The 27,063-nt window shown below is 39.5% G+C and overlaps 1 protein-coding gene across 2 annotated transcripts in view; it reads left to right on the top strand.

Moving 5' to 3' along the window:
- Positions 1 to 27,063, top strand: part of HEPHL1 (hephaestin like 1) — an 87,116-nt gene that overhangs the window by 31,806 nt on the left and 28,247 nt on the right. Inside the window, exons 9-14 of one of the 2 annotated variants that reach the window (XM_055320690.1) lie at positions 919 to 1,130; positions 6,768 to 6,918; positions 10,033 to 10,245; positions 15,586 to 15,799; positions 20,941 to 21,080; positions 23,947 to 24,087. In XM_055320690.1, coding sequence (XP_055176665.1) covers positions 919 to 1,130; positions 6,768 to 6,918; positions 10,033 to 10,245; positions 15,586 to 15,799; positions 20,941 to 21,080; positions 23,947 to 24,087 — 1,071 coding nt within the window. The remainder of the gene's footprint in view (positions 1 to 918; positions 1,131 to 6,767; positions 6,919 to 10,032; positions 10,246 to 15,585; positions 15,800 to 20,940; positions 21,081 to 23,946; positions 24,088 to 27,063) is intronic. The other variant, XM_055320691.1, reaches the window with a different exon arrangement.

Consider the following 27,063-nt stretch of genomic DNA (forward strand, 5'->3'; position numbering starts at 1 on the left):
GCTTTGAGATGATGGTAAGGCAACAGAGTAGGAAAGAATGGAGGGAGAACTCCCCCACCCCCACCCCCCACCACCAGACCCATCATCATCCCTCCTCCTGCAACACCATCTCTTTCACCTGTACTTTCTCCTTGGTCAAAATGCTCACAATGACTTTGTGTGTGTGTGTGTGTGTGTGTGTGTGTGTGTGTGTGTGTGTGCAGGAAGACCACCAGTGACAGCCCAAATGTCTATATTTTCTATTGTTTAACTTAGCAAATTTACTGGGCACCTTTTTGCAAAGCTCTGGACAAGGAGTCAAGAGTTTCTGGTCTCAGTCTGACTGGAGACCCTCAAAGAGTTCATCTGGCAATATAATGTGCAGGTCCAGTGCCAAGTCTTTAGAATCAGACAGCCCTGAGTTTGAATCCCAGATCTGCCACTTACCACCTTTATCACCTTGTGTCTTCACTTACCTCCTCTATCTTATGGTTATTTGGGTTATTTCCTGGTTCAACTAGATTTCAAACTCTTTAAAGATTGGGCTCTTGCTTACCTTTTTGGGGTATCCTCCTCAGTGCTGATATAATGTATTCCACATCTGAAGGCACTCAATGATACTTGACTGATTTACATTTAATTGTGAGAAAAGTAATTATCACTCTTTTTATTTGCTAAGCCCAGTATTTGAGTAGGAAATAGTATTTATGGAGACACTAAATGTAATCTCTGAAGAAGATAATTCTTTGATATAAGCTTCTGTCTCATAAAACAGCTGACTGTGGCAGTGACCTCCCTGGTAGGGTACCTAAGTGGAAACAATTGTCCTTCTACAAAATACATCATCAGAGAGAGACCCTAGAGCTGGAAGACCCAGCCTGACAAATTTGATGTTCTTGGTCTTGCGTTGAGAGTAACTATATTTTTTTATCTGCTCAGGATTTCTGAAGCCAGGGGCGCATGTTAAGCCAGGTGAAACTTTCACATACAAGTGGACGGTGCCTGAGAGTGTAAGCCCGACAGCTGGTGATCCCCCCTGTCTGACCTATCTTTACTTCTCAGCGGTTGAACCAATCCAGGACACCAGCTCTGGCCTTGTGGGGCCTTTGCTAGTCTGTAAAAAGGGCGTACTCAATGCTGATGGGACACAGGTAGGCCGTCAAAGGTCACTAAATTCTCCTCAGGGTTGTATGTGGGCAAGAGCAGTAATATGGCATGGAATCAGGAAGCAATAAAGTGTCAGGTATGAAAAGTGGTTTTTTCCTCCTTCCTCTTAAAATTGACTTAAAATACATAATGAGCATTTTATTCTATTTTTTTAAATAAATTTAAGATCTGAACTTAAATTTAACGTGATTTTAATGTAACTTTAAGATATGAAAGTTACAGATGCCTCCCCTCCCCTCCGAAACCCAGCATTTCTGCTTGTTGAGGCTGGAATTTGGTGGGTGCTTGTCCCTGTGCATTGCTTTGATTCTAGAAATCAGAGATCTACATGGACTATGAATTGGGACCCTTTCTTCTTGGACAAGTTTTCTCAAATTGGCCACATGTTAGAATCATGTAGGGGACCTTTTAAACATCTTCCATTCTGGTGCTCCAGACCGATTAAATCAGAACCTCCATGCGTTTTCCAGTGGTTGAGAACCACTGTAACTTACCACTGCAAACCGCAAGTGAATCGCCGTGGACAAAGACACAAGAAAGCATATAGATAAATTCCTGCAAGTCCCGACTTGGAGGCTTTGCTGGTTGCACTGACTCATGTGGCAGAGCACACCATTTCAAGCTATGTCTATATGATATTAAATATATTGATGTAAATAGGAAGATTGAATCATGTTAACCATTTTGATTTACTTCACCAGTCAGAAATAGTAAGACTATTTATTTACATGGTATATTTTATAATGTTTGGCATTGTAAGCACCCACTTCTGGGCTCCAGGGAATTTCTAGGTAGAGGACACAAAGTGTCGTGATCCACTATAGATTTTCATTCCCCAGCATGAGGGTCCAATCTGAGAAATGTCTATTAGAGGTTCAGTATGTACCTGGCCCTCCAAATGGCTCCTCAATAATGCACGTGTACTAAGATTGAACAGTTACACTGTACCCTCAACCACCATATAAAGCAAAATAGAATGACTATCCCTATTTTAAAATTAAAGAAATTGGGCAGCCCTGGTGGCTCAGCGGTTTAATGCTGCCTTCCACCCAGGGCATGATCCTGGGGACCTGGGATTGACTCCCTCATCGGGCTCCCTGCGTGGAGCCTGCTTCTCCCTCTGCCTGTGTCTCTGCTTCTCTCTCTCTCTGTCTCTCATGAATAAATAAATAAAATATTAAAAAAAAAAACCTAAAGAAACTAATGCCCAGAGACATTGAATGAGATCCCAAGTAGTAAGTAGTGGAACTCAGCAGTAACAGGACTTTGAGCTTCCAACTTGGTTTGTTTTTCTAATATACTACCCTGCTTCCTAGAGCTAAATAAATACCCGAGCCCAGGAAATTGAATGCCAGAAAACTTCTGAAAGGTACTTCTGATTTTTCCCCAATTGTATCCATTTAATGGTAACTTGGACACTTGCTAGAAGCACCTCATAGTATGGGAAAGTTGTTGCCTGAACCGAACACCACTCATGGTCAGTCCATTTACATGAAGTTCATGAAAAAATTAATAGTAACCTGAAATACCCCACATTTGGGATTTCATTGAGAGAGAAATCCATTTGGCCAAAGTTATTTTCTTTTTTTCCTGTTATTTTTTAGAATTTAAATTCAATTTGCCAACATATACTATAACATCCAGTGTTCATCACGTTGTACGTCCTCCTTAATGCCCATCACCCAATTACCCCATCCTCCTACCCACCTCTCCTTCAGCAACCCTCAGTTTGTTTCCCAGAGTTAAGAGTTTCTCATGGTTTGTCTTCCTCTCTGATTTTTCCCCATTCCATTTCCCCTGCTTCCCTTATTTTCAATGCAAAAAAATACTACTGAAACATAAACTAAACCAGACCCTCTATAGGTCAAAGCTTAGGTCTCTCCTCAGCAGTTAGAGAACACCAAAGAGGTATTTGCCTCTCTTTCCAAAAAATTCTCCCAGGAGTGAATGGATGTCATAGAATCTAACCAGGTACTAATATGGCCCTTTGCTAAAAGTCATGCCTTCTCCAATGGCCACTTAATCAGAATTCCCTTCACCCAGATTCCCCAAATATAAACATTTCGCCTCATTTGCTTTATTAGCTTTCTCTTTATTTTTCTGTTGTTTTCTTTTTCCTGACCTGTTTGAGGTAAGTTATAGATCTAATGTCTCTTTGGTGTGTTTCCCAAAAGCAAGGTCTCTCTCTGACATAAACACAATTATCCAGGTCAGGAAATTAGTCTTGATACTGTACTATTTTCAAATTCAAGCACCTTGAAAATTTTTCTGTCTTTCCAATATCCTTCGTAACAAAAGGAATATATGTTTTGCCTGGTCCAAGCTCTGATCTAGATCATGCATCATCCCCTCTTCGTGCCCCTATTTCTCCTGTGATCTCATTCATCACAGGAAAGCAATTGTGACTGTTCTAAAATGCAAATAAGATGAAGTAATATCCACGTTAAACATCCTCCAGTGGCTTCCTATCACACTTGGAATAAAAATCTACATTTCTTAGCCTAGACTTATATGCCCAGCCTCTGACTCCAACTTTGATAGAACTCCCACACTCCCTCGTACCTACTTCTCCATCCTTATAAGCCTTGCTGTTTCTTGAACAGGCCAACCTTATCCTTGTCTTAGGGCCTCTTTACTAGGCTCCCTCTGCTTGGAATGCCTTCCCTTGACCTTTGCATGGCTGACTCTTCCTGTCACCTCCTTAGAAAAGCCTTTCCTGATCACCAAGCTAAAGTCATACTCTATTACATCACCTGATTTTAATATCATTTACTAATGTAGGACATTTTCTTTGTTTATTTTTATATGTCTGGTATGTTTCTTTTAACAAGAATATAAGTAACATGGAGCAGGAAAGTTGTCTGTCTTATCTTCATTTCCCAGAACAATGCCTGGTACACACTCAACTGATATTTATGGTTGAATAAATGAAATACAAGATAAGCACTTCTATCTTCAAAATCATATTAAGAAGTTTAGGTAGCAGAAAATGTCACATTACACAACTCAAACATTAAATGTGTGGCCTGCAAGTAGACACTAAAAATTCCAGGACAACCTTATTTGCAAAATTCATTTCCCATATCCACATTTAAACACTCAGAGTTGTGCGATGGATCATGGTTCAGACCTCCCAGTTTCCTTGCTGCTATGAGAGCCTAAAACATACTGTTGTATGTAAGTGCTCTTCACAAAAGAGCTTTGTGCTGTGGATACTAACCCTCACTAAGATGCATCCTATGCACAAGTGGCAGGGTGGATTAATCCAAGTTCTCCAGAGAAAGAGACCCATGAGGACATACATATAAACACAAACAGACTTATTATAAGAAGTTGGCTTACATGGTTATGAAGGCTGACAAATTTCAGGATCTGCAGAGAGTTGGCAAGCAAGAGACCCAGGAGACAGAAAAGTCCAGCAGGCTCAGGATCCAAGAAGAGCCTATGTTTGAGTTTGAATATGAAGTCAGAAAAAAGTCAGTGTCCCATTTCAAAGGCAGGAGTAAATCCCTTTTACCTGTGAAAGGATCAGACTTTTTGTTCCATTGAGACCTTCAACTGATTGGATGTGGCCCACCCACACTGGGGAGAGCAATCTGCTTTATCCATCTATCAACTCCAAATGTTAATCTCATCCAAACACATCTTCATAGAAACACCCAGCACAATGTTTGACCTATTATTTGGGCACTGGAGCCCAGTCAAGTTGACACATAAAATTAACCATCACACAGGGTCCTATCACCTACTTTCCAACCTTTTCCTGGGTTAATTTCCCACTCACATAGACCCAGTTACCTTCCAAGTGAGGTTTTTCAGCTCAACACCTTTTAGCAGTTCCTTTTTGTCTTATGGACAGTTGCAATCATAGCTAATAATCACAATTAACATTGAGCACTTTGGATTTTCCAGATGCTGCATTGAGTGCTTTACCTATATTATCTAATTTAAACTTCACCAAAAAATAGGAAGTGATAACTACTCTTACTCTCCTTTTTGCAAAGGAGGGATTTAGGGCTTAGAGAGAGTAAATCGCTTGCCCCAGTTTCCACAGTGAATTAAGCAGAATGACATTAGAACCCATAGCCCATAATCTTTTAAAATATATTTGACCTTTTATTACTCCCCCAGTTTTTATATTTTACTTTTAGGCCCTCATTGTTTCTTTTCATAGCCCATGATCTTAAACTACTGCCTTCTAAAACACCACATGATAAATCAGTAAGTGTATATAAGGAATGGTATGAGAATAGAGCAAAGAGTACCCACATCTTGGATGATACATCAGGAAAGCATCACAGAGGCAGGACAGCTAAACTGGCCTTTGAGGGTGGTGGTGTTCAAGTTGAATGCATGAAGGATGGAGGCCTATGCAGAACATAGCAAGTTTAGATTGCTGCAAGGAGCTTGGCCTCACTTCAGTCAGAGTGCCAGGAGGGAAGGGCCAAGAGATCAGGCTGGGCAGATAGGCAAGGACTAGATCACTCTGAGTTTAGATTGGACTGTCCAGTTTCAGAGAAAGAGAGATATGATCAGTGGCATTGCTGGGGGTCCCTCCAGAGCAGGCAGTAGGGTAAAGGGTGGGTTGGAGGGGAGCACATTAGAAACAGGAAGATGGCTGAGGGACAGAAAATTCAGTCACTTCTCTGGTTCAGCTTTAAAGAAAACCATATTTCAGCAACGCAAGATGCGGTGTGGTCAGACATGCTCAAATAGATAGATTAGGAATACATACAGTGAGAAGTAATCCATGGTCCCCTCAATTTCAACTTATGTTAACACAATCTAGCAAAGCCCCATGGGTTATATGAACCCATTACTTCACTCAAAGACATGTAGAGCACCTGCTTTTCCAGGCATTTTTTTCAAACTGGGGACACAGAGAGGAACCCTACATGTCCCTACACTCACAAAGCTACAATGCAGTGGGACAACAATAAAAAAAAATAAGTTCATAAATAAAATATAATTTCCCATGGAGACTAGTGCTATGAAGAGTATAGTGAGGGGTGAGTGAGTAAGTTTGCAGGCAAGGTGGAAGCCAGACGACTGTTTTAGACAGGGTGGTCAGGGAAGGGCCCTCAAAGGAGGTGACATTTGTGCAAAGAACTGAATGGAGTAAGGGAGTGAGCCAGGCAAGACCTGGGAGGAACTTTTGGCAATGGGAATGGCACATGAAAAGTCCTTGAGGCAGGAGTGAAGCTGAGTGATCATAGAAGAGCAAAGGACCAGGGTAGCTGGAGTGAGCAAGGGATGAGGACAAGGAGATGAAGCTGGAGAGAGAGGTCAGGGCATGGAAGCCCTGGTAAGCAGACTAAGAGAGTGATGACTAGGTTGAAAACAGGAGTCCCACAGTGTAGGAAAGCTTCTGAGCAAGGACTTATCATCTCTGAGCAAGTCTCATGGGGAGGAAGAAGGATATAATGAGAAAGATGAAATTATATAGGGCATAAAATGAATTTATCAGAATCATGCTCAACATCCTGATTGATAAAATGACCCAGTAAATCCATGGCAGTTGTTGGTCCTCTGTTACTTTGGATTAACTCTGAAAGTGAAGTAGAAATAAGAATTCCTCCAAGGTGTACTTTTTAATACATTCATTTCTTTCTTCCCTGTAGAAAGGAATAGATAAGGAATTTTACCTACTGTTCACAGTCTTTGATGAGAATCTGAGCAGGTACCTTGATGAAAACATTCAGAGGTTTACATGGCGCCCCTTCAGTGTTGACAAAGAAGACAAGGATTTTGTGAAGTCCAACCGAATGCATGGTATGAAAAATGACTTTCTCTTCTGTAAGGGAAAGGTGTAATTGCATTTGAAGTGGAAATGATTGGAGTGTTTTAACTATCTTAATTTTGTTTTCTTGGATATTGTTCTTGGTCACGAGTAAATCTTTTCATGACGTCATCTCAGAAGGGATGGTGAAACCTCCCTATCTCCCAAGGATGTTGTGAAATTTAATTAACACTTCTGAAATACTTCATTAGCTTGAGATGAAGCAACACAAAATATGAACTTGCAAAGATCACAGTACATTATAAAAGTAGAAAATTACTGACAGAATGCCCTCCCTTGGGTTTGTAATCACATCATTAAGTCTGATAATCCAGTGATCATTAGAGATAAACATTAAACAGCAAAGCATCTCTTATCAAGTTACATGAAAGAATGTCTAAAGTGCTAATTTTTAAAACGCTACTCATTCCTATCCCAGATATTATTTAGAAGGAATTACTTAATTCCCCTTCTCTGTATCTCTTATATCTGTTGTAACAGTGGCAAACCACCTTGTAATTGGTGTGACTAACACAGGATTCTCCTTGGTCTTGGGCACATTACCCACAGTGACAGAATAATTAGCGAGAGTTCAAACTCAAACAATTATAAGAGTGCTGTCAACAAAGTGGCGCACTCTAAGATAACAGGAGCCAAATTGCTTGCTTTAGGACCAAGGATAACAACTATTTATTGCCTTTGAGACATTACATGGAAATAACAAAATAGTCCCTACTCTCCCTTCCCCACAAGGAAGTCCAAAAAACTCCAAAGTTCCAAGTGACCCACAGCAGCCAGCTCACAGATTCCTATGGTCCTAAGTGTTCTATGCCAATAATCTCCTTTTTGGACCAATGAAGAGTACAGAGTAACTCATTTTCAATACCATCTTCTACAAAATTGTTGTTATAACTGAATAATGAAATTTGTTTCTAACCTTCCTAGTAGCCAAAAAAAAAAAAAAAAAAAAAAAAGGAGAGGTGGGGGAGGAAATAAAGTAGAAATGAGGAAACATAGCAATTTCTTCATGGGAAACTCAATTGCAAAAGAAATTTATTATAAGAGAGGCCTGTAAAGAGAAAGCATTAAACCCTAATGGATCTCATCACATCCATCCCCCACCCTGGTTTGACAATGTGAAATACACTCTCATATTTTGGACAAGCAGAGTATGCCACCTTTAAAACAAAATGCAGGGAAAGAAATGTATTTTAATTTAAATTTTACATTAATTATAAATTAAATGCTATCTCTAGGCTTGCTTGCCTGGAGTAAAAGGAAGAATGATGGCAACAGTATCAAAAAGAAAGTGCCTTACACAGTAGACAGTGCTTTCCATTACTTTAGAGATAAACATTAGTCTATATTCTAAGGTGTTTGTTGATCTCTTTCCCTAGAGGGTATCCCCAATGGATCCCCAACGGCTTGTGAGCTGTCTTTGGGGATATTTTATGACAAAAAAGAGGCCTACCTACAGTAGTTCTTGGCCTTGTCAACAAATATGGACTGTGTACCCAAGAAGGCAGAACAGTGTAACTTCTTTACCTTATCATGGGCTTTGGCTACCTTTACCTGACACTATAACCAGCAATGACATCATTCTTTCTATAAATTTTTAGAGTGCTATTAAAAAGCAAAACAAAACAGAAAACAAAAGTGTTTGTTGAGTTCATGAATGGATGGTCCAGAAAGAGAGGATTTGAACTAGAGTTCCAAAGCAAGAGAAGATTCTCTACCAGTCAGTCAAGGACTAAATTATTAGCACCCCAATTTACAAAATCTCTCTAAAATTCAATGGACAAGATTTATATAATTTGCAAAAAAGATAATTTATATAATTATCAAAGAGTTTTTTCAGAAGATACCATGTTCTTCTCAGAAGCCTCTAGGCTTCTTAGACTTTCTACTGAAAGTCCCAGATATTTGAGTAAAATTACCCAGTACTACTGGTTCTGCAAACACAGAAATAAAAAGTAATTTTATCTGATAATGGGATCATAAAAGAAGATCATTCATATGTATGATAGTTGTTCTTTTTAACTATGGGCACTAGTAAGGAGTAGGGTGTGGATAGAATTTTTATCTCTCCAAGGGACATCAAGCATGAGACATAATTATGTATAGTACCCCCTCAAACAGTGCTATTCAGTTAATATATTTATCCCTCATAGAGTGAGAATGTGGTTTCTAAATTCTTTTCAAGGCACTGTTCCAGGTAGTCACTATCAGTGGATTGAAGTTGATATAAAAGAGGAAACCAACTTTCGTTTCTGGAGATACAGGTCTTCATTATTAAGTCATCATTATTCAAAGTCCCTTCAGTTATTTTATCGAGGTAGGGAAATAAAAGTTATCAAAAGACAAAATTATTTCCTCAAAGACTAACCTCTCATAGACTTAGCACCTCTCTCCCCTGCAAAAAAAATCCCTCTCCACTGACCAGATGTGCAAATACAATGTCAATCAATTGCAAATCATTACAGGCATGAAATCGGTAAAGGGATATCTGGCAACTTCTGGAATCCAATGCAAATCCCTTGGCAGATGAAGATCTAACAAAATTAAATGATTTAACAATCTGAGGGAGAGACACTTAAGGGAGATAATAGGATAATAACCTCAAAAAATGATTTTCAAATCAAGAATTCTAGAGCAGGCTTTGGGGAAATGAATGAAGTTCATAAATATTTTTACAAGGATGATGCTTTAAAAAATCTGCAAAACTAAAATGTGAATTGCAGGATATCATATTACACTATCAAACAATTTTGTCAGAAAAAATTATGCCAGAAAACAACCTGATTTATTCCTTATTGATTCTTAGAACTTGTGCCCTTGCATATACATTGTTAAGTATAACATCACAATTTCAGTGTGTTTTCATTATTCATTGTTCAATTTAGTCTCCAGTTTGGATTGGTTCACTGTGTGACTTTTCTCCATTACTATTTACTCTCTTGTAGTTAGAAGCTTCTGTAAACAGTTTGAACTTGAACACTTGAACAGCCTGCCCCCCTCCCACACACACACTGATAATCCTCAACGAAAATGGTGCATCTTCAGTACCTACAAGATCATAGTGGGCTCTATCTTTTTCCTTTCCTTAGCGATCAATGGCTATATGTATGGCAACCAGCCAGGCCTAAGCATGTGCAAAAAAGATAGAGTTTCCTGGCATATGATTGGAATGGGCACCGACACTGATATGCATGGAGTTTATTTTCAAGGGAACACCATCCACCTACGAGGGACTCATCGCGACACCCTAGCCCTGTTTCCACATACCTCCACAACGGTGTTCATGCAGCCGGACCACGCAGGTAAACTTGGCAGGACCATCTCAGGTGACCAACTTCCTATCTTCAGGCATATACTCTAGAAGAAATTGGTTGAATTTGAGCATTCCAAGGCCTATAGCAGGACAAATAGCCTTGGTTCCAATCAGACAATCCCAACTATTTTATTCCAGACACACAATATAAAGAATAGAGGAGAAGTATCTAAAATGGCACAAAGGAGAAATGGAAGTTCTCTAAATGACCTTCTCACACAAATCTTAGGAGAGTGCTCTTAATTCATTCCCAGGAATGATTCAGCCCCAAGAAAGAGGATATTTCTTATTCCCTTTAAGCACCAACATTTGCACCACACACAGACAGCCCATAGATGCTTTCTGGTTATGGACATGACCTGGTTTCCCTTCTCTAGAGACTGATAGTAGCCTTTTGATAAGTTGTTTGGAGACTTCTCCATTTTCATTTTGTTGGGCACCTCTGGTTTTCCTAGAGGGTAAACTGTATTAAGCTGCATTGGGTCTGAAGTCCAGGGAGGGCTCATTGAAGTGCCAGTACTCATTCCTTCTCTTAGAGATTTCCAAGCTAATTAGATAATCGGGAAACTTTTATAAAACATATGAAGCAATATGTGGCAGCAAATGCTACCTGCCACATGAAAAATAAGGATTGCAGATGTTATGGGCATTCAAAATATTTCTCCAACCCAACTTTTTTTTATTAGTCTTAAAAAGAAACTGTTATGGGCCATGTGGGTGACTCAGTTAAGCATCCAACTGTTGATTTTGGCTCAGGTCATGATCTCAGGGTTGTGAGATCCAGCCCTTTTCTTGAAAGGGAGTCAGCTTGAGATTCTCTCTCTCCCTCTCCCTCTGCCTCTCCCCTCACTTGCTCTCACTTGCTCTCTCTTTCCCACTCTCAAATAAATAAATCTTTTAAAAAAAGAAACCAATATTCTACCCAAGAGGAGTACTTACTTGCTGATTCTGTATCCTTTATGAATTGATGTCCAATTCTCCACTTCACACTAGAAATGCAGTTTTGATGCCTCTCAGTGTCATTGGTTAAAAACTTAAGGCTTGGGCTTCAAACTGTGGAAGGAGCCTTGGTGTCTATTGAAAGATGAATGGATAAAGAAGATGTGGTCTATGTATACAATGGAATATTCCTCAGCCATTAGAAATGACAAATACCCACCATTTGCTTCAATGTGGATGGAACTGGAGGGTATTATGCTGAGTGAAATAAGTCAATCGGAAAAGAACAAACATTATATGGTCGCATTCATTTGGGGAATATAAAAAATAGTGAAAGGGAATAAAGGGGAAAGGAGAAAAATGAGTGGGAAATATCAGAAAGGGAGACAGAACATAAAGACTCCTAACTCTGGGAAACGAACTAGGGGTGGTGGAAGGGGAGGTGGGGGGTGGTGGGGGTGACTGGGTGATGGGCACTGAGGTGGGCACTTGACGGGATGAGCACTGGGTGTTATTCTATATGTTGGCAAATTGAACACCAATAAAAAATAAATTTATAAAAAAATTAAAAAATAAGGCTTGGGCTTCAAAACTTTTGTCCAAGAACTGCCTGAAACTAGGAGCTCCATTAACTCCTGCCTTATAGACTCTGAGTATTTAACCTTTCTACATTAGTATAATTGATCAATTATGAATCACCCTAACCAAGGTATGCCTTAAGCACAATTATTTTTTTAAATATGTTCTTCAAGACCAAAGATGGGAGAGAAGGGAAACAGCCAGTTTTAATCCATAGAAACGGGCATTCAAAGCTACAGTTGGCTGGAATAATTTTAGGAACATGGGTAACTATTCCAGCACTTTGTGTATTACATATGTACCCTACAAGCTTCTAAGGAGCTTATGACAATGTTTACCAGTTTACATTTGGTGTTGAGTATAAATCTGTGACTGCTTAATAGCTTGGTCATTTTACCAATTCCTGTCCCATATCTATAGGCCAAAAAAAGTTCCCCAAATGTGAGTAGATCCTAAACTTCAACTCAAATATTTTTCTTTGTTTTTGTTTTTAACCACTTTATTAAATAGATAATTAATATATATTTGTTTTGAACATCTTTTCAGGTGTCTGTTGGCCATCTATATGTCTTCTTTGGAGAAATGTCTGTTTATATTTTCTGCCCACTCTTTAATTGGATTATTTATTTTTAGGGTATTGAGTTGTATCATTTCTTTATATATTGGATATGTCATTTGAAAATATCTCCCAGGACAAACATTATATGGTTTCATTCATGGGAGGGGGTGGGGGGGGTATAAAAAATAGTGAATGCCATTGAAGGGGAAAGGAGAAAAAATGAGTGGGAAATACCAGAGAAGGTGACATAACATGAAAGACTCCTAACTCTGGGAAACGAACAAGGGGTGGTGGAAAGGGAGATGGGTGGGTGGGGGATGGGCTGACTGGGTGCTGGACACTGAAGGGGGCACTGGACAGGATGAGCACTGGGTGTTATGCCGTATGTTGGCAAATTGAACTCCAATAAAAAAATATACCAAAAAAAAAAAAGAAAATGTCTTCTCCCATTCAGTAGGTTTAGTATTATTGTTTTAGTTTTATTGTTTCTTTCACTGTGCAGAAACTTCATTTTGATGTAGTCTTGGTAGTTTGTTTTTGCTTTTATTTCCCTTGCCTCAGGAGACATATCTAGAAAAATGTTGCAATGGCTAATGTCAGAGATATTAACTGCCTGTGCTCTCTTCAAGGATTATTATGGGTTTAGATCCTACATTTAGGTCTTTAATCCATTTTGAGTTTATTTTTGTGTATGGTATAAGAAAGTGGTCCAGTTTCATTCTTTTGCGTGTTGCTGTCCAATTTTCATAACGCTATTTGTTGAAGAGACTGTCTCTTTCCCATTGCATAATCATTTCTCCTTTGTTGAAAATTGAATGACCATATAATTGTGGGTTTATTTCTGGGTTTTATGTTCTATTCCATTGATTGATGTGTCTATTTTTATGCCAGTACTATACTGTTTTAGTTACTACTGCTTTGTAATATAACTTGAAATCTGGGATTGAGATGCCTTCAATTTTTTCTTTTCAAGATTGCTTTGGCTATTTGAGGTCTTTTGTGGTTTCATATAAATTTTAGGATTGTTTGTGCTAGTTCTGTCTGTGAAAAATGCTGTTGGTCTTTTGATACAGGTTGCATTAAATCTAGATTGCTTAGAGTGATATAGACCTTTTAACGATATTTGTTGTTCCAGCCCATGAGCATGGAATGTCTTTCCATTTCTTTGTATCATCTTGAATTTCTTTTATCAGTGTTTGATAGTTTTCAAAGTACAGGTATTTCACCTCTTTGGTTAAGTTTATTCCTAGATAATTTATTGTTTTTGGTGCATCTGTAAATGAGATTGTTTTCTTAATTTCCCTTTCTTCTGCTTCATTATTAGTGTATAGGAATGCAACAGATTTCTGTACATTGATTTTTGCATCTTGAGACTTTACTGAATTCATTTATCAGTTCAAATAGTTTTTTGGTAGAATCTTAGGGTTTGCAAACCAAAATGAGATGTCACCTCACATCTATCAGAATGGCTAAAATAAAAAACATGAGAAACAAAAAGATTTGGCAAAGATATGGAGAACCTTAATGAACTGTTGGTGGGAATGTAAATTGGTGCAACCACTCTGGAAAACAGTATGGAGTTTCCTCAAAAAATTAAAAATAGAACTACCCTAAGATCCAGGAATTACACTACTGAGAATTTACCCCCCAAAAATACAAAAACACAAATTCAAAGGGATACATACACCCCTGTGTTTATAGCAGCAATATTTATAATATCCAAGCAGCTCACATGGAAGCAGCTCAAATGTGAATAAAGATGTGGTAATATATACCATGGAATATTATTTAGCCATAAAAAGAATGAAATCTTGCCATTTACAACAACATGGACAGAGCTATAGAGAGCATAATGCTCAGTGAAATAAGTTAGTCAGAGAAAGACAAATACCATATGATTTCACTCATATGTAGAATTTAAGAAACAAAACAAATGAGCAAAGGAAAAAAAAGGAAAGGATAACAAAAAAAGAGAGAGAGAGAGAGAAATCAAGAAACTGATTCTTAGCTATAGGGCACAAACTGATGGTTACCAGAGGGGATGAAAACAAACAAAGAAAAAAAGATAGAAAAAAATAAGCAGATATTTATGCATAAAAAGAAAGAACAAATCGATGAGTTGGGAGTTAAGCATATATCAGTGAAGCCATCACCACAATCAAGGCCTTAAATTCCTCTTTGTTCTTAGAGAGGATAATTCCTTGGCTAGCAAAGAACATGATGAACACATGAATAACGGGCTGACTAGCAAACAACATACAGAGGGAGCTCTTTCCATGTCTGCCTTCAGAATGTCTTCTGTGTGTTTTCACAAAGAGACTTCCCCGCGAGGGTCCTGGTCAGTGCTGAGGCAGCTAAAGTACCCACTGAACCAATGGGTTTTTGTCATTCTCAAGGGGTAATTTGGCAATATTTAGATATGCATAATATGATAAAAGCTATCACTGTGCATTGTAGATGATAATGAGAATAATCACTCCTTGCTTGTCTCTAAGAACAGAGTCTACAAAAGGGAGGATTTATTGACCTAGTAATTCCACTGTCAGTTAATAACTTCCAATAATTTTATGTGATTTTATGGTGAGTTCAATTAAGATATAGCTACCTGATGCCAATCTAGAAAATTGCATCAGTTTATAAAAGTACATGATGTAATTGTTGGCATTGTATAAGGAAATCTAGTTGATTTTCTTTTTTTTCTCATCTGGTATAATGTAGACCTACCATTGGTAATGAGAACCTCCTTTGTTCCAAGGCTTAATAAAGTAATATGCCTGGCTTTAGTAATAATACCTTATGTGTTTATGAAATCCTTTAGGGCAAAACACATGGTTTCAGAAATGCGCCCTTATTTCAACTTTGTTTAGACTGTCAATCTTACGGGTAGTTTATTTTAAACTGGGCTGGGCTAAGATAATCATACGTATCAGTGATTTTCCAGGAGCAACTCTATTCTAACATGTGTGTACAATAGGGAAGACCCAGAGGAATTATTTCTTGGTAGCAACTTTGCAAGTTTTCATTTTCGATTACAGATGAATTTCAGGTGGTATTTTATCCCCTGGTAAGTAAAAATATTCAAATAATTTATTCCTCTTGGAGTCCAGCTTTAAAATACTATATAAACATGGCGTTTTAAAAATCCACCTTACCGGTTATTTATTTGGGAACAAAATGCTATAGATTGCTAGCAAACCAAAACTACTAAAACTATTGAGTTCCGCACACAATGCCAAGTCATTCCTCTTTCAGGTATTTTCAGGGTGTTTTGTTACACCATGCACCACTTCGTGAGAGGCATGAATCAAATATATGAGGTCAACAGCTGTGGCAACAAGGACCCTTCTGAGCAGCCGTACGGGATGATAAGAACCTTTTACATCGCTGCTGAAGAGGTAGAATGGGATTATGCCCCTAACAAAAACTGGGAGTTCGAAAAGCAGCACTTGGACGCAAGAGGGGAAAGGTACCATGGGCCAAGCCACCAAGTCTCTTGGGTGGGATTGCACATGCTCTGTAGACATTTGTCAAGTGTGAAAACCTAACATTGCCCTGGTTTTGTATGCACAATTTTGGCAGACAGAGACTGTTAGGATCAGCACAAGAGATGAAGGAAGCTGCCCATCTGCATCTGAGAGGGGAATCTGAAGTCATTTGGGGGCACACCAGGCAGGTTCAATGCATCCTCACCCGTAGGGTGGCAGGTTTCATGTATGGCTGTCCTGAGAATGTGTGTGCCTTTGAGCAAGCACCTAGCATGAAAGGATTAGAGAAAGAGGCAGATTCCGGTGACAGGGGGACTGTGAAGACAAAATGGTACAGAGGGAGGCAGAGATGAGGTGTTGCAGCGAGGTGAGCAGATGGGGTGCTGTAGATTGAGGACTGTAGGGAAAGAGCATCCATCCAGATAGAGGACAACCTAGGAGAGTGTAAGAGGCATTGTTTTGGCAGAGAATTGAGATGGAAAGAGCTGGTCTCTCTACCCTGTACCCAGAAAGTCCCCAAGAGTGACCCTCCCATGAGAGTACTGTCAGCCAGTGCTAAGCACCAAAGAGTCAGCAAGACTGGAGCCTGGTGCAGGTATGTGAGCACAGGTCTCACACCCATACCTCCCCTTCTACCTGCGTAAACTGGGGTAGAGTCATACAGGCAGAGAGGCATCTGCCAGGGGCTGACCTATAGACTTCCTCCACTAAACAACAACATGCTGTGTGGATATTCCCCGTCCCCACATACAGACCAGGAGACTCATTGCAGAGTTAAGGCTAACCACAAGTCATGGGCACTGGAATTGAATAGACCTCTTACAGGACAAATCTGTGTTCTCAACACCAAGACATGTTAATTTGCATGTCTTTGGTCCTCTTTGTTCTGTATTATCAGCTCCAGCCACCACCGCTGCCCCCCATACTAATTCTCTCTGGCCATATTCCACACAAATCCTCTATACTCAACTGTTCCTAATCTTCACATGTCTTTTTTTTTCTCATCTTAATTGTTGGCCTGTTTTGAGGGTGTAGACTCCTGGAAAAGGGTATAACAGCGTCACCTTATGGACAAATGAAGAAACAAAAATCACTCCTTCATTTTAAAAAGATTTGCCTCAGAGACAGGATGATTTAAAATTTATTCCATGCCCCACCAGTCCATTTATTAAACCAGACACTCCTCTTCTGCAAAAGCAGTGCTATTGATACAAGCTAAAGACGGATACTGGGGCCATGGAAGATGAAATGAATACTAATTCAGCCTTTTCTAAAATGATTATTTTTACTACAAGGCTGTTAGAACTAAAGAAATAATTGCGTAATAATCTTGTTCTATGCATATTCCTAGCTATGAGAGTATAAGAAACATAGCTATCATAACTTTTCTTGGAACTCAGTGTGATTTCTGTTTTCAGATCACCATCTCTCTGAGCTGGCAGGATGCTCTAGCCTCAGTCTTCTGGGACTGTTTCCCAGGTGAAACAGAGAGATAGGGGTGCTGGGGTGTTTGTACTCTACCCTGCCACTCTGGATATTGCCCATAAATAAATTAAAACAAAGTAAAATGAAAACGTGTTCACATATTCAAAGTACCACCAATTTGTAGATAAAAACTCAGTACAGATGGAGATGACCAGTCCTCCTACTGACACATCTGTGGTACCTCTGCAGGTGGGAGCCCAGGGACAAATGCCCCTTCTGCTCCCAGTTGTTATGACTCTACCTTTTGAGACAAAGCTATGGCATGGGGCACATCTGATTTTCATTTTTTAAAAAATATTTTATTTGTTTATTCATGAGAGACACAGAGAGAGGCAGAGACACCGGCAGAGGGAGAAGCAGGCTCCCTGTGGGAAGCCTGATAAGGGACTTGATCCCAGGACCCGAGGATCACAACCTGAGCGGAAGGCAGATGCTCAACCACTGAGCCACCCAAGTGTCCCATGTCTGGTTTTCAAACTACCTGTTGGTATGGGTCATCTCTGAGATATTTATTGTCCCAGTTAGCACAGACTCTCTGCCTCAACTTGGGATCCAGATACCCAGGGCTTTCTCAGAACACACTGAAAAGGCCTCAGGATCCCAGAAAAGCAACCAGTGGGACCCATCAGCACAATGCCAGGGTTTGTGCCAGGGAGAAAATTTGAAAACAGAGATAAATTAAGTTGCTCTAGGGAAATAAAGCTGTATTCTTAGTACTCCAGGGCTTGTGGACTGATATTCACTTAATTTAACCAACTTGGGATTTGAGACAACAACTGCCATGTATTGAGCAGCCACCATGCTCCGGGCATTCTGCTAGGGTCTTTAAGTCTCTATCTGATAATGACCCTCACAATACACTTGACCTATCTGGTAAGCCTTGGCCCAGCAAATCACATGCCATGCCATCACAAGATGGTGATAGAGCAAGCACTTACATGGTGCTCAGTATGTGTGTGGCACAGTGCTTTACTGATCTTAACCCACAGAATCTTTGCACCAATTTAGGGAGGCAGATACATTGTGATCACTCCACTTTGCAGAATAGGAAAGCTGATAAACAGTAAAGTGTGGTTCCAGAGGTGTTGGGGTCACTATTACACATGTTACTAGGACTATTTGAAAATGAAAGTAGAAGAAAAATCCTCTTCCCCTGGAGAGCATATGGTCTAGGTCAAAGATATACAGATGTTTGTTAGGCACCTATTGTGTGCTAGGCATTGTACCAAGTGCCGATAAAATGGTGCTAACAAGGGCAGGCAAGGCCCTTTCCCACAGAATTCATGGCTCATGGGGAAGCATATGAGAGATCCCTGGGTGGCGCAGTGGTTTGGCGCCTGTCTTTGGCCCGGGGCGCGATCCTGGAGACCCGGGATCGAATCCCACGTCGGGCTCCCGGTGCATGGAGCCTGCTTCTCCCTCTGCCTGTGTCTCTGCCTCTCTCTCTCTCTCTGTGACTGTCATAAATAAATAAATAAAAATTAAAAAAAAAAAAAAAAAAGAACAAGCATATGAGCAAAGCCATCACCATGAGAGGGGAAATTCAGGGCCCAGAGGAAGTTCACAGCAGGTGCACATGGCCCCAGCTGGGGGAGAACTTCGGGAGGAGTATACCAGTACACCATCAGGGAAAGCTTCTTAAGAGAAAGTGCCCTTAGCACAGGGAATAACAATGCATGGAAAGCCTGGAGGTGGGAGGGCATGTGGAGTTCAAGAGAGAATGTTTATATGACCAGAGCACAGAGTGTATGGGTGCCAGTGATAGGAAACAAGGTTTGGGAGGTTGGCAGATGCAGATAGTGAAGGAGCCATAGACTTTTTTCCCATCTTTTTGTGATCATCTGTCTTGGTGATGAATTAAATAGAGGTTGATCCTCATTATTTGCAGATTCCATGTTTGTGAATTTGCCTACTCACTGAAATTTGTTTGTAACACCAAAATCAATTTTTGTGGTCATTTACAGGAATGCATAAAGCAGCTGAGAATGTGTCACTCAATGCACACATTCCCAGCTGAGGTTAGACAAACAAGGCATCCCTGTCTTTTTTTTAAAGATTATTATTTTTATCAATTTGAAAAAGAGAGAGAGAGAGAGAGCGTGAGTGGAGGGACACACAGAATCCCTCTGCCTTCTTGTTTCAGCTTTACTGTAAACAAACATCCTCTTTGTGGTCTATTTAGTGCCACTTGTGTGTGTGTGTGTGTGTGTGTGTGTGTGTGCTTTTTGTTGGTGACTTAACTGTTAAAATGCCCCCCAGAGTAGTGCTGCCTAGTGTTCTCAAGTGCAAGAAGGCTGTGATGTGACTTACAGAGGAAGTACATGCACTAGATAAGCTTCATTCAGGCATGAATTATAGTGCTATTGGCCATGAGTTCAAAGTTAATGAATTAGCTATAGATATTGAATAAGATATATTTAAACAGAAACATACATAAACCAAGGATATTTATCTGTCGATGAAAATATTGTGACTGGAGGTTTGAAGAAACTGGGGGGTTTTGAGGGTTAGGGGAGGTGAATTTTCCTCTACCCTTCAAATTCTTCTGGTTGGTCTAAGAATAAAATTGATGTGAGAAATCAAATTTGCTTACACAGGGAGAATCAACATAAACATGAGAGGTTCCAAAGACAGGCAAAATGAGATATATATTTCATCCTGAACTAAGAAGGAGGAAGGAATCTGGGACCTCAAAGGAAAGGAAAACAATTCATAGGAAGATGAAAAAGAGTATATGTTAGGTAAACAGATGTTGGCTGGGCCACTCAGAAAAAAATGGGACAGAGAGAAGAATTTTAACAGTCTTCACTAAATTCCTCACTATCTCCCACCCCTATTTTATAATATACTATAGTCACCCCTGGTAATAGCCCCTTCCTGGAGCAGATCCTCTACCCAAACACTTTTAGGCAGATGAGGGAAGGTCAAAGTTTATTCCTGAAACTTTTGGGTCTTGATAGTTTTCAGCTCAAAATGATCCACATGCCAAAGTGGCACATCTTGGGGCCATTCGTTGTCAACATCTACAAAACCTAACCTTGTATTTCCCCTAGGAACAATGGTTCAGTATTCATTATTTCAGTGTTCGAGGTGACTTTCTAGAACATGACTCCTGTGAATAACAAGAATCAACTATGCCTATATTTGTATATGAGTATATGCACAATATACAACCCAGAGTCTTTCTTGAGATCTTTAAAGTGGAAAAGTAGAACAAGGTATGGAATGATACATATGACATCTGAAAGAATTCAGGGTGGTAGAGTGTGAGTGTGTGCCTGTGTGCATGCACGTGCATGTGTGTGAGGTTAGTTGGTCCCAAGAAGGAATGTGCCATCTCATGGGAGTCTCTAAATAATGTTGGCCCCATTCAGCACCCAACAGGGTTTTGCAGTGAGGGTCCCCAAGAAGTGAGACCTGTGCTGGCCTGCCCCAGTCAGAACCCCCTGAGGTGCTTCAAATGCAGATTCCTGGCCCCACTTCCAGAGAGCCTGGTGCAAAAGTCCAGCTCCACAGGGAGATCCTGATGGTGCCAGATTTGGGAAACACTGCTCTGGAGTACCTCGGAATCACTCCAAAGCACTCAATTTTTCTCTATGTCCTGGCAACTTTAATTTCTGATGTTTCTGATTTACAGACATGGAGATATATTTATGAACCACACTGAAAACTGGATTGGCTCTCAGTACAAGAAGGTAGTTTACAGAGAATACACTGATGGAGAATTCGTGGAGATCAAGGCTCGACCACCACGAGAGAAGCACTTGGAACTCCTGGGTAGGGCACAGATTGCAGCCGTGCACTGCCAGCCCCAAGGGTGCATGAACATGCACACATATACTGTCACACTTACACCTAGGAAGAGGCAGCAGCGACAGAGTAGCCTGACTGCATTCATCCAAGTGTGACATCTTCCTGCCATCCCTTGTCAAGGGAGCATGCTGTGTGCTCAGCTCATTCAAACAACCAGATATTAGTCAACCAGATAACCAGATAACATGCAAACAGCAATCCATAACATCAGGTTGTCTAACCAACGTCTGTTGCCCTGAAGTTCCTTTTCCCCCTCTGCTGAGCGAGACATTTTAACTTGAAATAATTTGATGCCTCAGAAGGGCAGGCAAAGTATTTGCATAACTCCTTCAAGGTCCTGGATTATCCATGCACAGAACCGTAAAAACACACCATAAAAATAATACAAGTAAAAGAGAAATCCCTTACAAGAGAGGAGCACTAAGGGTGGAAGGGGCATCCACTGAGTACTGAGGGTGTAAGGCATTTGGGACCTCCTGAACTTGGCCTTCTCAGAATCTCCTGGGCTTGTCTGATGCCCTGGGCTGCCTGACCTGACGATCAGATAAGCTCCTCTGGTTTTCCTTCCCTGATTTCCCCTTGGGAGTAGCCAAATCTGATCTCATCCTGAAGATGAGATCTTTAGGCAGAGGGCTAATCTAGATGACTTTCTGAAATCCATTGCCTTTTTTTTTTCTGTCCTCATTTTTAAATGTACAAGGTGACTTATATAAGTAGTATGACTTTACACAGTCCTTCTTAATATTAAAGAAGGCACCAGGACAGCTAAGTTGACAAATTATTAAATGCCCCATCCACCTTTCCTGCACCCTCACTGTCTATTAACACTGGCATGCAAGCTTGGATTGTGACATTTAGAGTCAGCCCCAGTGGGAACATTCCTTCTTTTGAGCTGTATATGTCAAGCAAGCTCCAGAAAAAAAGATACTGGTCCTGCCAACAGGGTGGATTGCCCCTCAAAAAGCCCTGATTTGGGTCTGCTCAGTAAAATGACACAAAGGAGTGACTCCTTCAGAGGTAAGCCCAGCAGTGCTTCCCCCAGGAGAGCATAGGCCCATTCACTCATTTTTCTGAAGCTCAGGGACAAACCTGTGCTCCTGAAGTTCCAAATGGCACAGGGCAGGTGACAGGCCAGGCACACCTTTGTTCTTTCCTACTCCCACTGACATAGCAGGCCTCAAATCAGAAGACATTCACTCTTACTAGTACAACAAGTCATGTGGAATTGAAATGGTAATGAATTACAAATAATGATTTTAATATATGTATACACATGCACCTATCTGTAACTATATCCAAATTTGCTGTTTAAAAACATGCATTCTTTTCTAGCTTTATCATTAAAAACAAAATAGTAGGGTTTTTTTTTTTAGAGACTTCCTGGATCATACTAAATATTTTCTTCCAAAGATAAAAATAGTCCAACAAATTTTAGATTCATTTAGGACTTTAATGGTCTTCTCAGAAAAACAATTATTTTTTTTATTTTTATTTTTTTATAAATTTATGTTTTATTGGTGTTCAATTTGCCAACATATAGAATAACACCCAGTGCTCATCCCGTCAAGTGCCCACCTCAGTGCCCATCATCCAGTCACCCCCACCCCCCGCCCACCTCCCCTTCCACCACCCCTAGTTCATTTCCCAGAATTAGGAGTCTTTCATGTTCTGTCTCCCTTTCTGATATTTCCCACTCATATAGAAAAACAATTATAACCATAGTTTGATTCAGTGAAGAGTGGATGGGTGTAGTCAGACCACCTACTGTGAGTCTATCTCCCTATGAATGTAGAATGCTGTGAATACCCAAGAATGCAAATAAATCCCCAGGGACCGTAAGATCAGGTCTGAGGAGATTACAAAATGGGAGCCTGCTTCCATCCTCCTTGAAACAATGCTGCATGAAGACCTGTGTATATGGTACTCTGTCAATGTGGTACTCTGTGTATATGGTGCTCTGCCAATCTGAGCTAACTGTATTTGTGCCACTCCTGATGCACTGATTGGTGAGAAATACCTGGTGTAGGCAAGAGGCACCCCGGAGCATGCTGGCACAGGGCTTTCCAGCAGGATGTGAACCAATTTTCAGTGTCACAGAGGCTGATGGCTTCTAACAGAAATGTATATGTGTGATTGCTGAGGAGCACATGTCTCATCAAGGTATCCAAGTACTGAGAAATAGCACTGGATTAGTGCATTAGTGAAATCACTGTATTGATCATAAACCATCACATAGATATTTTAATTTTATTCTTATCTTTCAAAACCCTTTTATGTTCAATATTTCATTGGATCTTCATTATGGTTATTATCATTAATATATCCACTTACCAGATAATGAACAATTTCAGACTTACCAAATGTTACATACAGAAGGATTACAAGTAGAAGTCACCATATTGTGTGGGTATGGCTTTTCCCAGAGAATGTCTCAGCAGTAGTAAAATTTAAGCATTTACTGAGTACTTATTATATTTCAATACATTGAAATAAGTACTTTACATACATTATCTTATTCAATCCTCACTATATCCCTATGAGAAATGTGATATTAAACTCATTTCATAGGTGAGGAAATTAAGAAGCAGACAGGTTACTTGACTTATCCAAGGCCTCTTTAATAACTGAAGGAAGCAGAACTTGAACCCAGGTTGGTCCAATTGCCAAACACTACATGAGTATTTAACATTACTTATATTGCCCTCTAAAGGAAGTACGCTAATGAAAAAGCTAACCTTTGTTTTATTTTGCTAAAACCCACATACATATATATTACATCAGTGTTGAAGAGAGCAGTGATAATGCACACAGGCTTGTGTTTTGCCTTTAGGCCCAATGGTTCATGCTGAAGTGGGTGACTCCATCCTGATCATATTTAAGAACAAAGCCAAACGGCCCTACTCCATCTCAGCCCATGGTATTGAAGACATGGATAGTGGGAAGCAACTCCACGTGCCCATCACAAAGCCAGGTAAGTTACGCCAGAGATCTATTCCATGCTGATAAGGACACTGGACTCTCTTTTGATCTTTTCTGATCCTTGAAGACTCTTGGAAAGTTCATCTTAATGTCAATACATTCCAGCCATTGCCTAATAACTCCTAATATGAGCTCATCATTTATCCAAAGACAAGTGGTTATGGTGTTCCTAGGCTTAATAGAGACCTAAAAGTGTAGTGAGACATAATAATAGCTAATACATATTGAATGTCCATCTTTTGCCAGGTGCTATGCTTTATATTTTTTAATAATCTCATTTTCCTTATAATAACCCAAAAAGGTAAACATTAACATATGTCATTGACTCTGATATCATTGATTAGAATACCCATCATTATTTTTATCTGGCACTAAAAGAAAGACCACACTGTCAATTAAACCTTAACATGCTATGATTGAAAGATGCATCTTGATTTTAGTTATGTTAAAATGTGAAAAGTAAACATCCTATAATTGAAATATGGTATTGTTTTGTCCATTTGATAAATGACTAAAGAACAGAGGGGTAAAGAACTTTACCAGGTCATACATTAGTAATGGTGGAACTTCAACTTGTTGGACTTTAGAACCTATGCTCTTAGCCATACATTTCTCTCAAGTTGTTTAAAATTAGTTTGGAAGAAAAAAAGATAAGACTAATCATTTCAGTAGTAATGTGGATTATATATAATGAAATTCTAAGTGGTGAAGGGTTTTAAGAATGTATCTGGGAGTGTTCATAAAAATTTCAGAGAAAGAAAATCCATGAGGATTGATTGATTGATTTGGAACAAATAAAGAAAGGAGTAATTAGGGAAAGTTAGCATCGAAGGGAGAGAAAATATCATAACTTAAAGAGCTTCACATAACATTTACACAGTTGAGATGTGGTTGTAGTAAATGTCAAGAGTCTCTATGACCTTCAGTTATGAAATTGAGAGCAATCATAGGTATAATTACAAAGGAATTATATTCCATTTTACTTCATATGTGTATATATATGAATATATATGAATATATTTATGAATTCATATGTATATATATGACTAAAAATTATAATAATTACAATAAAGGTCTTATAAACTTTTAAAATTTTAAAGATGCATAGAAGGAAGAAAAGAAAGCAATCTAATGGATCACTAGAAAAAGTTAGCAAGGTATTCTTACAAGGATGGGACTGAGGAAAGGAAATCTTCACTGGCCCAATTCCAACCTCTCCTGCCGCTTCATACCCCATGTACCCCTAATTCAGAAGCCTGTGCTTTGCTGCTTCAAGAAATTTCCCATGAACATTTTAAATGTCTATCTATAGGTAGATACTTAAACATATTTTGAAATTTCCCTACAATGATCTATTACAGAGCCATTAGATGATACTTAAGAAGGTTTTAATGACATGGGGAAAACTTGTGGTATCATAATAAGCAAAATACAAGTATAGAACAAAGATTAAAATGAAAATAAGCCAAAATGTTAATAATGGTTATATCTTTGGGGTAGTATTTTAAGTAATAACAGTGATACTCCTTCTAACTTCTTCACATTGTTTCTACTTTCAACATTTTCTGTAATGGATGTCTTGCTTTTATGAAGAGGGAGATTGTTTTAAATGGGTCAAAAAAGCAATTAGAGTTATTCATTTTTTTAAAGTCATTCATTTTTGATAGTTAAAAGCAACTCTGGAAGGGGGGAGAAAGGTGTCAATCAGGCATGAGGAAGGGTTCTAACAGGACTGTGGGCCAGCTGGGGTGAGCCCCACAGGCTGCTGTGCCCTGATGGTGAAGACTGGCAAGGGACATAGCTCTTCTGTGCTGACTGCCCTTCTAAGGGCCCTTGATGGAGTTTGGGGGTGGGGTGGGCAGGTAGAGGGAACAATGATCAGAATGTGGCAAAGGGGCATTTTTCTCACTGGAACTCTGAAGGAGAGAATCCCCACAAGGATCTCTGACAAAGATGAAAGGCTTGGAAGAGCCCAGAGATTGAGGGTAGGAGCAAGAAATTAGTCTTGTACACAAAATCCAGAAAAGTTGAAGACGAATGGTTAATCCAGGCATGCATGAGATTAGAAAAGCAAACCCTCTCAAATTTCTTCCCCTTCCTCTTTTCCATGATGCCACTGAAGGAACATGTACGGAACATCTTTTATTTAGAGCTGTGCTCTCCACTGGGGTGAATAATGGATCATCCCAACTTTAATAACACCACCCCTTAGCCATTTGCATTTAGGAAGCTGTGTATCAGCAATTTATTTTGCAATTAACAAGGAAGGGGGGCACTATAATGACAGGTAATGGAAACTAGACCTAAGGTTATATTGCTAACCTACTGGTGTATGAGCAAATATGGAACAAGTTACATGTAAGCATCATTTTTGTTTTGCCTTGTGGCTTGCCTTCAGCTAAAAACTATATGTCCTGATGAGGTTGGATAGTCCAAAAGGAGATAATGTGGCTTTTATTTGAAACTTTTACAATGTGATTATTTTGCTAATTTATGTAAATTTATCTGTGACACTTCTGCAAGACTCTGGGTCAGCCACAGGGAAAGCATAATGTGATACCTGGCATTCATTTGTTATTAGCATATATAGAAATGAACATTTATGAACTGCCTTCAATGAGAGGCACTAATGTAGGTATTTTATTTTATTTAATCTTTACAACAATCTGAAGAGTGGGATGACTAACCTACTTTACAAGTAAGGAGACTAAAAGTCAGTGAAGTTAAGCAGTTTGTCAAAAGTTAGGTAAATAGGAAGTGACAGGGTTGAGATTTGGAACTCAGTCTCTCTGATTTTCTCTGGTTCTAAGTAGATGTCACTTGTCTGCACATTAGAATCACCTGAGAAGCTTTAAAAAAATACTGATGCCCTAGTCCTACGTTCCAGATATTTTAATTTCTTTGGCTTGAGATGAGACCTCAGCAGTAAAAGCTTACAAAGCTCCCTGATGGTTCAATCAGAAATCAG

The sequence above is a fragment of the Nyctereutes procyonoides genome, unplaced genomic scaffold, assembly GCF_905146905.1.
Source record: "Nyctereutes procyonoides isolate TBG_1078 unplaced genomic scaffold, NYPRO_anot_genome, whole genome shotgun sequence".
Lineage (NCBI taxonomy): Eukaryota > Metazoa > Chordata > Mammalia > Carnivora > Canidae > Nyctereutes > Nyctereutes procyonoides.